A 15,302-nucleotide genomic window follows, 5' to 3' on the forward strand; every position below is an offset into this window, starting at 1 on the left:
TTAGGGCCAGGAAACAGATTTTCACATGAAGCTGATAATGATCGCTGTCCTCCTGGCCATCCTTCTTATCATGTATATTGCTTGTTTATCACCTCCGGGGTTGCCAAATGCACTCTATAGTTCTGTTTCGTTTACCCCAGAAATATGCGTGCTTAATTAGTTTTGGTAGTTTAACTTGTGGGGTTTGTTGAAATGCTCAGAGGAAATCTGATTGGTTCTTACGAACACAGTGTAAAAAGTTCTTTTGTGAATAAAACAACCTGGGCCGGAGGGTGGACAGGAATTATTATTATACGCACCCTTCCCAGAGTCTTGCTAGTTCAAGCCTCTGTGTGTATTCTTTATTAATCAGCGTTCAATCCTTCTTTTACTTTGGGAACACCTCAATAGAGCACCTGCACCCCCGGTCCCTGGTGAGATTCTTCCCTTTGCTGCCTATGAGAGTCTAGACACAAGAAGAACCCCGCACGATCGTCTAGCCCAAAATCCCGTTTCCTACAGTGGCCAACTTGGCCCTCAAGAAGCGCAGTGAATCCAGAAGGTTGGCAGTTCGAGCCCACCTAGGGATGGCTGTGGGCAGGACTCCTGCACTGCAGGGGGAGGGGGCCGGACTAGATGACCCTCGGGGTTCCCCTTCCAGCTCTTCTGGTGCATAGATAGCCACGCCACTACTAGCAGCATTGTGCTCCGTGACCTCCCCCTTTCCAAGCCGTTTTCGATTTGTGACCCATGGCCACATCGCGCCGTGGTACTGAATGCCTGTGTATCAACGTCTGGAAAAAGTCCTTCCCTTCGCCCGTCCGGAACAAGGCTGCATCCATCCTGACCTCTTGCCGGCCCCAAATCTCTGAACTGCGTCCTCTTCCCCCCTCCCTAGGCGGAATGAGCGACACGGAGGACGCTCTCTCCTGGGAACAGCTGCAATGAAAACCCTGGATGGGGAGTCTCTCTTTCCCCCCAAGCTGGCTCAATTTCTCCTGCCCCTGAATCCCGATCTCTCATTCCCCCCAGTTTCAACTCACCTGCTGTTTGCAGCCTTTGCAATGCCGGCCCTTCTAGGAATTGAAACTCCGCGCACACTCGACCCAGCGCCCCAAAGAAGGAAAACACGACAATCTCCGCTCTGCTTGCCATAAGTCCCACCTTCTACTGGCTCTCCCCTCCATGGGCCTTTCTAGGCTCGAAGAGCTCTCTGTGATTAACTCTTTCAGCGTTTACAACAGCTCCCCCCCACACACACAATGCACGTTTAACTATGCAACAGTGTGTAAGGACTCTTCTCTGTGATTAGTGATGAGACAATGCAAGCCTAGTCCTCTTTACTCGGAAGTAAGGCCACTCGGAAGGGACGCGGGTGGCGCTGTGGGTTAAACCACAGAGCCTAGGACTTGCCAATCAGAAGGTCGGCGGTTCGAATCCCCTAGGTACCTCTCTGGCGGGAAGGTAAACGGCGTTTCCGCGTGCTGCTCTGTTTCGCCAGAAGTGGCTTAGTCATGTAACTGTTAGTCATGTAACTGTACGCCGGCTCCCTCGGCCAATAAAGCGAGATGAGCGCCGCAACCCCAGAATTGGTCAGGACTGGATCTAATGGTCAGGGGTCCCCTTAAAGGTAAAGGTAAAGGTACCCCTGCCCGTACGGGCCAGTCTTGACAGACTCTGGGGTTGTGCGCCCATCTCACTTAAGAGGCCAGGGGCCAGCGCTGTCCGGAGACACTTCCGGGTCACGTGGCCAGCGTGACATCGCTGCTCTGGCGAGCCAGAGCCGCACACGGAAACACCGTTTACCTTCCCGCTGGTAAGCGGTCCCTATTTATCTACTTGCACCCGGAGGTGCTTTCGAACTGCTAGGTTGGCAGGCGCTGGGACCGAGCAGCGGGAGCGCACCCCGCCGCAGGGATTCGAACCGCCGACCTTTCGATCAGCAAGCCCTAGGCGCTGAGGCTTTAACCCACAGCGCCACCTGCGTCCCACACAGGGGTCCCCTTACCTTTACCTTTAAGGCCACTATGGGTGACTGCCCATTGGGGGTTGTTAACTTCCTGTGGAGGGGGACTGGACCAGATGGCCTTTGGGACATCTTCCTAGTCTACAGTTCTATGATGTTCATCACCTACAGAGGTTGCTCTGATGGGTGCAGAGTGCATTACTCCTTCACACAGCACATTAAACGATGGAATTTGGTCCTGGAAGATGTAATGGAGGCTACCAACTTGGATAGCTTTAAAGGAGGATTAGACAAATTCATGGAGGAAGGAGGAGACTATAAACAGCTAACGGGCCAAGATTGCTATGAGGGAGTGTACTTTTTGTGCTCATTTTTTTTTTCCTTTTAAGACACATACAACAAAAACCATAATAACAATAATAACACAATTTGACAATTCAGATTTGAATACACTGATATACCTATGACTACACCTTTTAAAACAATATTTCCCCACCTCTCTCTCCTCCCCCTACGTCCCGCCACTATTTGTCTTATCACTTAAATATTCGTTCCAGATTTCTTCATATTTATCCATTCTTATTTTGCGTCGACATGCAATCCGTTCGTATGTAGCTAATCTGTCCATATTATCAATCCATGTGCTCAATGGAATCTTTTTGCGGCTCTTCCAATTCATCAAAACAAGTTTTTTTGCTTGTAATATAGCACGGTACATCCTTTTTTTTTAACCCCTTGAAATCTCCCACGTTTCCGGAATATAATTTAGAATTAAATTCAATTCCCCTAAATAACAATTTCTTTTTATTACTCTTGCTATAAATATCCTCACATCACACCAAAGTGATCTTATCATCGGGCAGTTAATCATCATAGTACATATGATGATTAAAGTTCACATTTTTACTCCCACATCTCCAGCAGTTGTCTGCACTTGTTATTTTCTTCTGGTATAGTTTTGCTGGAGTCCAGCGGACTCTGAGTATTATTTTCTGTTGAATAAGTAGTAGTCTTAGATCCACAGAGGCTATTTCTGTTGATTTTATACTTGACTCCCATATATCATTTGTTATCTGTACCCCTAACTCTTCACTCCATTTTTGTCTATCATATTCTAAATCATATTTCTTCCTGTTGAGTAGGGTTTTATATAATGCAAGTGTAGAGTTTTTTTGTTTTTGTTGCAGTGATTAAATCTTGTAGCAGCATGGGTGTTTCCGATGCTGCTATAGTGTAAAGGCCGAACTGCCTTTCCAACGTATGTTTCAGTTGGATGTATTGCCATTGTTTCACTGGTTAATCCACACTTTACTTGCAGTCTTATATTCCACAAGTTTGTAATTTTCATCAGTTAATTTTCATCAGTTAAACTAATTTCATCAGTTTGTAATTTTCATCAGTTAAAGTTTGTAATTTTCATCAGGTAATTACCTTTTTTCATCCAATTTTGCCGAATTATTACTTGATTTCCAATTTTTAATTTTGGGTTGGCCCATATTGTTAATTTCTCATGCTGATAGGGGTCATCCTTATTATTTTTATTTATATTCATCCAAATTTTTATAGGTGCTGGAGGAAATGGGGGCGTGGCAGGCTGGGAGTGTTGCAAGCGTGGATTTATGTACTTCCCTGTTTTTATATGTAATTTCTCGTTGTACAGTATCTGTTCTTATAATTGCCTTTTCTGTCGCTGTAACCTGCCCTAGGACCTTATGGCAAAGGGCATGTAAGAAAGCTGACTTCTAGATGAATAGACGCATAGATCTTCCTGCCCTCTTCCCTCTGCAAAACTCTTTTAGAAAAATTCTTCTTCCTCCTCCTCCTCATTATTATTATATTTATTTATTTTTCACTAACAGGAACTCAAGGTAGTTTATGGATAAAATAGAAACAGCTAAATAGAAGCAGTTAAAAGGGGGGGGGAACCACAATGTTTAAAAAGCAATTAAACGTTAATGATATATATATTGTGATATTTCTCTATCTCTCTCTCACTCGTGGCCAGTAGCCCTGTCTACCTCCCATGGATCCCACTTGTATCCAGTTTGTAAGGATACCTAACACAAATGGGCCCATGAGGGGAGAGGTGACAGAGGATGTAGTTCCTTCGTTAGAACACCAAGGTACCAGGTTCATTTCCCAGCATCTGCCAAGTAGGGTGGAGAGCCCCATCAGAAACTTTGGAGAGCCACTACCAGTCAGAATAGAAAGACAAAATACTGCATTTTACATTGCTGTGTTCTGTGCTGAGACCTTATGGTGAAAGGTGGATCACAAATCAAAATAAATTATTATTGGATCAGTGTGGCACCTGTGAGTGCCACAGCACTCTCAGATACCACTGTATCACCGCTGTCAATGCTCCCTGCCTGTCTCAATTTTTTAATTACTATCTTTATTATTATCTTTTACTATCTTTTACTATCTTTATTGGCATGTTCTCCTTTGTTTTGTTGAGGGTCCTCCCTTCCTCTCTGTGTGTGACATTGTTTTTGTATCCAGGTTTTGTAGTGTTTGAAGGATGGTGGTGTCTAAGCATCTCCAGTTTTCTTTTAGGACATAGGTATTTTGTGCTGCCGTAGCAGTTTCTTGTGATTTCCAGATGTGCCTCTGGGCCCAAAAAACATCTCAAATATTTTGCCGTGCCTGTCACATGCATGACTATCTTGCTTCTTAAACAGAAGTAATGGATGTGTCTGAGGTGTAACGAGTTCCTGACTCTCTAGGAACATGTTTGTTGCCTTGAGGCAACAACTCTTAGCCAGAAAAGCTAAGAAGAGGCTAAGAGGTTGGTATATAAGGCCTTCTGGATGTTATAGCTGTGTCCCACTCTCATGATTATAGCTCCCCACTGTCAGGGAGAATGAGCATCTCAGAGAAGAGTGGTGTTCTCAGGAATTTCACATACACACCCATGGGGTCGGAACTGGTGGTGACAGAGCACAAATGAGACCTTCGGGCCTAGTAAAAAGCTCGATGAAGTTGTTGATCCTGTGTGTGGTGCCCGTGAGAAAGGCAAATTCCATGCTAAGGTTCACTAGGAAAGGGATTGGAAATGAACTCCAGGTATCATAATAAAGGTAAAGGTAAAGGTACCCCTGCCCGTACGGGCCAGTCTTGACAGACTCTAGGGTTGTGCGCTCATCTCACTCTAGAGGCTGGGAGCCAGCGCTGTCCGCAGACACTTCCGGGTCACGTGGCCAGCGTGACGAAGCTGCTCTGGCGAGCCAGAGCAGCACACAGAAACACCGTTTACCTTCCCGCTAGTAAGCGGTCCCTATTTATCTACTTGCACCCGGGGGTGCTTTCGAACTGCTAGGTTGGCAGGCGCTGGGACCGAGCAACGGGAGCGCACCCCACCGCGGGGATTCGAACCGCCGACCATACGATCGGCAAGTCCTAGGCGCTGAGGTTTTACCCACAGCGCCACCCGCGTCCCTATCATAATGCCATGATACAAATCGATGATGGGACCACATTTGGAATCCTGTGTACAGTTCTAGTTGGCTCACCTAAAAAGGATATTGTAGAGTTGGAAAAGCTTCAGAAAAGGGCCACCAAAATGACTGAGGGGATGGAGGGAGCCCCACTTCCCGTGAAGAAAGGTTGGGACTTTTTAGTTTAGAGAGCAGGTGAGAAAGAGGCAACATGAAGTTTAAAAATGATGCATGGCTTGGAGAAGGTGAATAGTGAAAAGTTTCTGCCTTGGAACACTAGAACTTGAACCTCAAGATTGGAAGATTCAGGACAGATAAGAGAAAGTACATATTCACATGGCGCATAGTTAACCTATGGAACTCCCTCCCACAGGAGTTTGGATTTGGATTTGATATCCCGCTTTATCACTACCCGAAGGAGTCTCAAAGTGGCTAACAATCTCCTTTCCCTTCCTCCCCCACAAGGGGATTAGGCTGAGAGACTTCAGAGAAGTGTGACTGGCCCAAGGTCACCCAGCAGCTGCATGTGGAGGAGCAGAGACACGCACCCGGTTCACCAGATTACGAATCTACTGCTCCTAACCACTACACCACACTGGCTCTCTTTGGAGGAGGCAGTGATGGCCACTGTCCTAAATGGTTTTAAAAGAAGATTAGACAAATTCATGGAGGAGAGGGATCCCTAGGGCTGTTAGCTATTATGGCTATGCTCTGTCTCCACAGTTGGAAAAAGTAATTCTTCTAAACACCAGTTGGGGGAAACCACAGGAGAGGAGAGTGCTCTTCTTCTCAAATCCCACTTGCTGGTTTCCCACAGGCATCTTGTCAGCCACTGTGAGGGCAAAATGCTGAACTAGGTGGGCCACTGGCCGGATCCTGCAGGCATTTCATATGTTCTTATTTTTTACTTTGGATTTAATAACAGGGGCTAGATGACAATGAGCATTTGTCCTGATTTGCTTCATTAATGTCTTCCTGTTAATGATTCAATCATCCCACAAGTTTCAGCGCCTTTCCTCTTCACTTTCCTAACTCACCAAAGTCTCTTTCTTAAAATTTAAAGACATGGGTTTCCTGTTCTCGGGCACCAAAGTGCTTAAATCCACTTTCATTGTGCAAACCTAAATTTACTGTAGGCAGTTGGATCCCTCCCCCGAAAGAGTGGCACACTGGATGCATCTGGGTAAAGTGCTGTGTTACCTTGCAACGTAAATGAGCAATGTCTTCCATCTGCACTCTCCCTCTCTGTATCCTCTGTCTAGGCAAGCAAGAGTCACAGTCAGAGTTCAAGGACACACGAAAACACTCAAGGAAAATGCAGAGCAGGGTCTGTAACAAGTGCGGCTGGAGAGGGTGAATGTTCCAAGGGCTACGCATAAAGTCTTGAAGAGCCACTCTGCTGGGGTTGTCCAACCCCTGGTAACAAGAAGGGTTAGTGTTATGAAAATTTCTCCCCTTCAACAGAAGAGTGCTTGGGTTTTCCACAGTGTTTTCACAACTGATCTTAAACACTCCATCCATTTCCACATCCAGAATGGTCCTGATTCCCAAATCTCTCGCCCATTTCCCCCGCCCGCCAATATACTTCTTCACACCAAGCTACTGTCTGGATGTTTTGAAGCACTCTGAATTCTGCCTCAGGAAACAATACCCTAAGCAATTTGGGACTGAAAAGGATTGCAGTCAACAAGAAAAGGAGGTGTGTGCATATATATATATATATATATGAGTATACAGTAGTGGAATTTTCCCACCATTAATATTAAAATATGTTGTATCAAGAACATTTCTAGACTAGGACTTGGAACAGAATTTTAAGAGCTGGGGGCAAAGGGACTGACAATTACTACCAGTTTTACAATTCTACTACCGTTTCCAGCGACTGTACCAGACTCTTTGGAAATTACACCATTGGGAGATATGGATGGGAAATTCCAGGTTAGCCAGGGCAAAGGATACATTCCTTTCTCCAGCATCGATTCTCTGACTTCTGATAATGCACAACCCAGTGCTGAAGCTGCTCCTCCAATGAGGGTTTCTCTTCCCCACTTTCCTTTAGATCCTCCCCCCCCCCCATCACATTTATTGACATTCAGCACTTTCTGCCTGCAGCTGATTTCACAGCTGGAGCCTTTAGTACCACAACCAGCCTGTGTGGATTCTTTCATGCCTTAGGACAGGAGACGTTGCACTCAGGCTATGCATTTGTAAGTTTTCACCTTTGTGTGGATTCTCTCATGCTTAATAAGGTTTGACCGCCAGCTGAAACACTTCCCACAGTGGGAACATTTATATGGCTTCTCCCCTGTGTGGATTTGCTGGTGCTGGAGGAGATCGGAGCCCCGGCCAAAACATTTCCCGCACTCGGAGCATTTATATGGCTTCCCTCTTTTGAGGATTCTCTGATGTCGTAGAAGGTCAGAGCGGTGCCCAAAGCTCTTCCCACAGTCGGAGCATTTGTACGGTTTCTCCCCTGTGTGGGTGCGCTCGTGTGCCAGGAGACCCGAGCTCTGGCTGAAGCTCTTCCCACACTCTGCACATGTGTATGGTTTCTCCCCCGTGTGGGTTCTCAAATGTCTAACAAGAGCTGTGCGTTCACAAAAGCTTTTCCCGCACTCGGTGCACCGGTACGGCTTCTCTCCAGTATGGGTCCTCTCATGGGCCAAAAGGCCCGAGCTCTGGCTGAAACTCTTCCCACATTCTGTGCATTTGTACGGCTTCTCCCCCGTGTGGGTCCTCTCGTGCGCTGAAAGGCCCGACCTCCGGTGGAAGTTCTTCCCGCAGTCCGGGCAGGTGAAGGGTTTCTCACCGGTGTGGGACCTCTCATGAGCCACGAGGGCTGAGCTCTGGCTGAAGCATTTCCCGCACTCCCCACATTTGTACGGCTTCTCTCCTGTGTGGATCCTCTCATGCGTGATTAGGTGGGACTTCCGGCTGAAGCTCTTGCCGCACTCTGCGCAGTCGTAGGGCTTCTCCCCTGTGTGGGTTCTCTCGTGTGCAATGAGGTGGGACTTCCGGCTGAAGCTCTTGCCGCACTCTGGGCAGCCGTACGGTTTCTCTCCAGTGTGAAGTCTCCGGTGCCTGTACAAGCTCGAGCTCTGCTTGAAGGTTTTCCCACAGTCCATGCACATCTTCAACCCCCCATAGTTGTAGATCCTTGCCCGGACCCTGGGCTCTTTCAGATCCCAGGGGCTCTGGTCATAAGGCGGAATAGGGATGTCCTTCTGTTTCTTGTGGCCATCTGAGCCCTGGCGGCTTCCAGATGTTTCTCCCGTCTCAAGGATGTCCCAGTTGTCTCCTTCAAGAGACATGCCGTCTGCCTCAGAATCTTTCTGCACAAGGTTGTTGTCCTCCTCAGTCTCACCCTCCTTTCCATCACCTGCTGAGAGAAGCAGAAAACCTTGAAGTGATGAATCCAACCCTTGAGCTTTATGGTGTTGCAGCTAATGAAACCTTCAGGCATGGAATTAAATAAATCCTTACCGAGTGAAACCGTGTCCTCATCTTCTTCCTGCTTTAAGTTCTGCTCCTGCTCAGTGTCTGAGGGAGGCAGCTCAGTATCAGAAAGGTCTGTGGCCAATGCCTGCAGTTAAACATTAATAAACGTGAGTCAGAAAGGAGCAGAAAGGTTTAGAAACAGAAAGGTGTCTCTCATGTGTGTTTTTTTTAAAGGCAACTTTTTACATGAATAATCGTGACCCCAAATGATATTAGCCCTCCGAAAAAAACCGATTGCATCAAAGCAGCTGAGGAGAGCCAAGCTAGTCAGGATAGGCCGAAGCCTGCTGAAGTGGTGGAGGCTAGAGTGGCACATTGCTATGCTATTAAACAAGACAATCTTCTTTTGAAAAATGCTGGGGGAAATATTTGGATTGAAGGGAGGAGATTTCTAGGGTTAAAAGATACAGGTTCGCAAGTCACTATTGTCCACCCAGAGATAATCTGTCCCACCAAAATAATTCCAGGAAAAGTTATGCGATTAAAAGGAATTTCGAAACACCCTGAGGTATTACCAGTTGCAGAAATCCATGTTAAGTTCCAAGATTGGTCAGGGAAGTGGCAGGTTGCTATTTCTGCGGAGATTCCTACTGCTGTGCTGATCGGATGGGATCTCTTAGAGCATGTACAGAGTTCTTTTGTAGTTACTCGCTCAAAGGGGGGTAAACAGTCACCCGATGCTGAGGGGAATGCTACTGTTGCCAAAGGAGGCAGAGCTGAGGAACAGATCTCTGAGGGGAGAAATGAAGCCCTCCTGGTTCCTTTTATAAAAAACCAAAAACATAGTTTTGCCCAAGAACAGAAAGAAGATGCTGATTTAGTTAATTGTTTTGAGGCAGCCAAATCTGACGGGCCTTTAACCCCTGAAAGTCCTGAGCAATTCTGTCTAAGCAATGGACTGTTATATAGAGAAGTCCTTGACTTGCACTCATTATGGTCTTAGGGCAGTCACACACAATCCCAGTTTCAGTACAGTACAGTGAAAGTTTGGGGCAGGCATGCTTCTTCGTTTCCAATCAGTGCATGTCCTGTAGCTTCCTGCTGAACTCCTGTAAGTTTTTATACCACATAAGTTCCAGTGTGGGTTTCTGGGTCCCACTTTTTACAGTGCAAGAGTCCCGCTCCACACAGCAATAATGCGGTAACATTGTGGAAGGATCACAGAACAGTTTATAAAGCAGAACGATGAATGGTCCAGTATGAATCCATCACTAATACACCATCTTTGCATCAATGGGCACACCCACACTACAGATTTCAAGAGCTTTTACAATCAATCCTCTCTCCAAAGGAACTCTGGAAATTGTAGTTCTGTGAGGGGAATCAGAGGGGTTTCTCCTATTTATTACTTATATAACGCCCATCCAACTGGGTTACCCCTGCCTTAAAGGTAAAGGTACCCCTGCCCGTACGGGCCAGTCGTGTCCAACTCTAGGGTTGTGCGCCCATCTCACTTAAGAGGCCAGGGCCAGCGCTGTCCGGAGACACTTCCGGGTCACGTGGCTAGCGTGACGAAGCTGCTCTAGTGAGCCAGCACCAGCGCAGCACACAGAAACGCCGTTTACCTTCCCGCTATAAAGCGGTACCTATTTATCTACTTGCACTTAAGGGTGCTTTTGAACTGCTAGGTGGGCAGGAGCTGGGACCGAAAGACGGGAGCTCACCCCACCGCGGGATTCGAACCGCCGACCATGCGATCGTCAAGTCCTAGGCACTGAGGTTTTACCCACAGCGCTACCCGCGTCCCTGCCTTAACAAACTACAATTAGGGGGAAACCCTGACAAATAGAGTAGTATAAAAGTGCTAGAAATATATAGTGTGGGTAAGTCCAATGACATATTACAGAATACACTTGCCCCCCTCCCCACCAAAAAAATCCCCACCAATCTTGGTGGGACCCTGATAGAATTCCCCCCCCACACACACACTTCAGAAACTGCAATGTAGGTGTGAGAAAAGCATCCATGGAGAGTGAATTCCTTCCCTCTCACCTGCACGCCCCATCTCTCTTTCTCCTGCTGCCTCAGTAGGAAATCCTCTGCCAGGGCCACGACCTGAGCACAGATCTCTGGCCCTCGATCCTGAACCCAGTTCTCCATTTCGCAGAAAAATCGCTGTGGTGTCACTCAAAAGCGTTCTGAAACAAGCAAGTGAAATTGTTTCTTTTATTTCCAGAGTGTCCTTTGTCAAAAACTGACAGGGGCAGCGTCATACAAAAGCGCAAATGAAATGCAAGCAATATATAAATACAATGGCAAAGACATATTTACAATCATTTAGTAGTGTTTTCATGGGCTCTTAGGTTTTATAGTACCTGCTGTGCGCCACCTTGATATTTTATACGTGTGGACTGTCTACAAACATTTAAACAAATAAATACCTATGTCTAGATCAGGGCTTGTGTAGCTATGGCCCTCCAGATGTTGCCAGACTACAACTCCCATTATCCTTGGCTTTGCTTGCTGGGGCTGATCTGGAGGAGGGCCCCAGGCTCTCCACCCTCCTTCATTGTATGATATTCTCCAGAGCAAGCTTCTGTTAGAAGCACAGGAGCTAAGCCCTGCAAAATAAATAGGTCACACTATATGCAAGGATGCTAAATCCATAAAGATCTCTCTCTCTGGATGCAGAATTCATTGCTGAATTTATTATGAAGCCAAATACCAACTAGGGACAGCATCCCAGAGTTACTTCTACTAAGAGCTAGCCTGTTAACTTCGGTGAGAATAATGCAGTTGGGTAGAAAAACCCTTTTGTTTCAGAGCTGGGGATCTAGTCCCCTCCTGCCTCGGTTTGCATTCTGGTGGGTAGCAGGCAGGCAGGAGGGGAAGGAGATGCAGGGTGTTGTTGGCAGTTTCCCCCTTCGCACTGCCTTCTGTGTCATTTCAAATGCCTCCTCTGCAGGGAGAGCTTCTCCTTTCCCCCAACCGCCCCTTTCCCCCTCTACCTGCATCCACGCACCTCTTTCTCTTTCCCTGCACCAGCCAGCCGCCGCCTTGGTGATGCAACCTCCTTTTCAAGAAATCTCTGCAGTCCAAATTGCCCAGAGGCTAGCAATATTTAAGTGTGTGTGTGTGTGTGTGTGTGTGTGTGTGTGTGTATAAACCACCCAGTTTACTATCAGCTACAGGAAAAGGCCATGGGCAGCTTCCTCCACAGCTGTCCAGGCCTCTCTGTGCAAATGCAGCTCTGTTGATTTAACCCTTGGGATCTCATTCACGGGGAAAGACGGGCCAAGGGTTCAGGCTCCATTGGGGAGGAAAGGGGAGGGTCTTTGCAGCCACACACCCTGATCTCGTGAACGGCTGCTGCTGTGGTCCTTTTGGCTGCAGGCAGGAGTTAGACCGGCGCAGCTTTTCTCTCCCCCCCCCAACGCCTTTCTTTTTTAAAAAAATAAGCTTTGTGTGTTGCACTGCAACACAGAGAGAGATGTATTCATTCAGACAGTAAATATTTGGACCTATTCAGAAGATTGCAAATATCACAAGGTCAGGGAGGGCATACAGTCGCCTTTCAAAAAGCAGAGCTTTTTACCAAGATGATACCAGTTTAGCGCAAGAAATCCACGTCGTTACATTTAAGAGACTTTGGGGAGTTAGGAAAATGAAGGGGAAAGGCACTGAAAATTATGGGATGACTGAATCATTAACAGGAAGACATTAATGAAGCAAATCAGGATGGCTGCTCAATAAACAATTCCATCCAGAGTTGTCTCAAATTATTTATTTCGAAGTCAGAAATAAGAACATAAGAGCCTGCTGGATCAGGTCAGTGGCTCACCTAGTTCAGCATTTTGCCCTCACAGTGCCTATGGGAAACTCACAAGCAGGATTTGAGCAAAAGAGCCCTCACCCCTGCTGCAGCTTCCATCAACTGGGGTTCAGAAAAATTACTGCTTTTAACTGTGGAGGCAGAGCACAACCATCATAGCTAACATCCATAGGGAGCCCTCTCCTCCATGAATACAGTGGTACCTCAGGTTAAGTACTTAATTTGTTCTGGAGGTCTGTTCTTAAACGGAAACGGTTCTTAACCTGAAGCGCCACTTTAGCTAATGGGGCCTCCTCCTGCTGCCACACAATTTCTGTTCTCATCCTGAAGCAAAGTTCTTAACCTGAAGCACTATTTCTGGGCAGTGGCGTAGCGTGGGTTGTCAGCACCCGGGGCAAGGCAAGTAATTTGCGCCCCCTAACCCGTGGATTTGCACCCCCTAACCCGTGGATTTGCACCCCCTAACCCGTGGATTTGCGCTCCCTAACCCTAACCCCCAGATGTTGCGCCCGGTGCGGCCGGCCCCCCCTGCACCCCCCACGCTACGCCACTGTTTCTGGGTTAGCGGAGTATGTAACCTGAAGCGTATGTAACCTGAGGTACCACTGTATGTCTAATCCTCTTTTTAAACCAGTGCTTTTTGTCGGGGGGGGGGACGCATATCCCTAAACATTTTGTGACTCTAAGTTTGGCCACATTGAGGAGCAGTATTTCAATATGAGTAGGAAAATGAGAGTACCCCTAAACATATTTTGTTTGGAGGGGAAGCACTTTAAAACTGTTTAGGGTAGTGTTCCTCACTACCTCCTGTGGGAGTGAGTTCCAAAGATTAACAATGTGCCACATGAATTTCTACTTCTTTTTGCCTGCCCGCTCCTTCCCCCCTCCCCCCGCAACGCACATGCGGCTAAATTTCTACATTGTCTTATCTGTCCTGAATCTTCCAACCTTGAGCTTAATTGGAAGTCTTCAAGTTCTAGTGTTACAAGGGAGAAACTTTTCTCTATTCGCTTTCTCCATGCCATGCATAATTTTTACACTTCTATCATGTTGCCTCTTTCTGACCTGTTCTCTAAACTAAAAAGTCCCAATGTTTCTTTCATGGGAAGGGGAGCTCACTTCATCCCCTCAATCATTTTGATGGCCCTTTTCTGAAGCTTTTTCAACTCTACAATATCCTTTTTGGGGTGAGCCATCCAGAACTGAACACAGGATTCCAAATGTGGTCCCATCATCAATTTGTATTATGGCATTATGGTACCTGGAGTTTATTTGCATTCCCTTTCCTATTGAACCCTAGCACGGAAATAACTTTTTCATGGCCACCGCACACTAGGCCAATGTCTTCATTAAAACTATTTATGATGACTCCAAGGTGTCATTCCTGTCTGTCTGTCATCCCATGAGAGTATATGTGAAATTCAGATTTATTTATTTTTGCCTCAACATGCTATCTAGGCGATGGGGAACATCCCCAACCTTTGCTATCTCTATGCCCATCAGACACCCAACTACCTATGTTCTTAATGACTGACTCGCCCATTACAAGGGTCCTTCCAACCCCCAACGCCCCCGAAGCGTCTTCAGCAGGGGAGGGTGGCCATTCATACCCCTCTCCCGCAAATAGGATCCTTCTAAGGGAATCATAGAATGATAAGAGTTGGAAGGGACCATGAGGACCAACTAGTCCACCTCACCCCCCCCAAATGTTTCCCTCTTCCTCAGAACAACTCTCTCTTCTACCAGGAGTGGAAAACCTTTGGTGCTTCATATGTAGCCAGACTGGGGAGGGTGAATTTCCCACAGGCCCAGGCATAAAGCCTTGGGAAATAATATACAAGGAATTGAACAGGATATTCAAAATAACTTTTGTAAAACAAACCAGAAGCTTTTCTTTTGGGAATTAAATAGGGACAGAACTACCTAAACTGTCTAGAAATGTATTTATATATGCTATTACAGCAGCAAAAATGCTACTCGTCCAAAAGTGGAAAGAAGCAGAAGTCCCAGCAAAGGAAGAATGGATACAGAAACGTATGGAACATGCAGGAATGGCGAAACTTACCGGAAGAATAAGAAACCAAGATCAACAAACTTTTTATAAAAGAATGGAAATGGTTTATTGAATATATTTTTTTCAGTTTTATTAAATTTGCTTAGTAACATAACATTATTATATATATTCTATAAAACAAAGAATACAGAACAAAATTCATTCATACTACAATGCCTAACTACATAACATTAATATATATGGTTTTTGGAAAAAAGGCTTACATAACAAAATCAATTCAAAATACCATCCGGTTTACTTGGTTTTTTTTCTTTCCCCTTCCTCCCCACTCCAGCCCTCCCCGCCCCCGGTCAGGCCTTCCTTCTTCATATCTTTATCCATGTACACAGTCTGTTCATTCGAGCTTGTATGTTAGGGCTGGCTTCCCCTCTTTCTATCCAGTTCCTGTAAAATGCCCATTTATTTGTGATTCTTTGACATTTATTTTCCCATCTATCCTCTGCCACTATCTTTGCAAATATTTCTGATTGTACGTATTCAAAAACATAATCATTCCATTTTTCCATATTCCATTTGGCCTTTTCTTTCCATCCCAAAGCAGTAACTGCCATTCCAGCTAGAATCATAATCTTGTAC

General features: G+C 46.2%; 1 protein-coding gene across 8 annotated transcripts in view; it reads right to left on the reverse strand.

The window, feature by feature from the left end:
• Positions 1–5,630: 5,630 nt before the first annotated feature.
• Positions 5,631–15,302, reverse strand: part of LOC307208739 (uncharacterized protein) — a 59,249-nt gene continuing 49,577 nt past the window's right edge. For 4 of the 8 annotated variants that reach the window (XM_079963662.1, XM_079963663.1, XM_079963661.1 and 1 more), the window contains 2 exons: positions 8,866–8,965; positions 5,631–8,764 (listed from right to left, as the gene is read on the reverse strand). In XM_079963662.1, coding sequence (XP_079819788.1) covers positions 7,575–8,693 — 1,119 coding nt within the window. In that variant the 5' untranslated portion in view covers positions 8,694–8,764; positions 8,866–8,965 and the 3' untranslated portion in view covers positions 5,631–7,574. Of the gene's footprint in view, positions 8,765–8,865; positions 8,966–10,872; positions 11,019–11,545; positions 11,803–11,842; positions 11,971–15,302 lie in introns of those variants that run through there. The other 4 variants (XM_079963657.1, XM_079963659.1, XM_079963656.1 and 1 more) reach the window with 4 other exon arrangements.

The sequence above is a fragment of the Podarcis cretensis genome (assembly GCF_951804945.1).
Source record: "Podarcis cretensis genome assembly, chromosome: 2".
NCBI classification, from domain to species: Eukaryota; Metazoa; Chordata; class Lepidosauria; order Squamata; family Lacertidae; genus Podarcis; species Podarcis cretensis.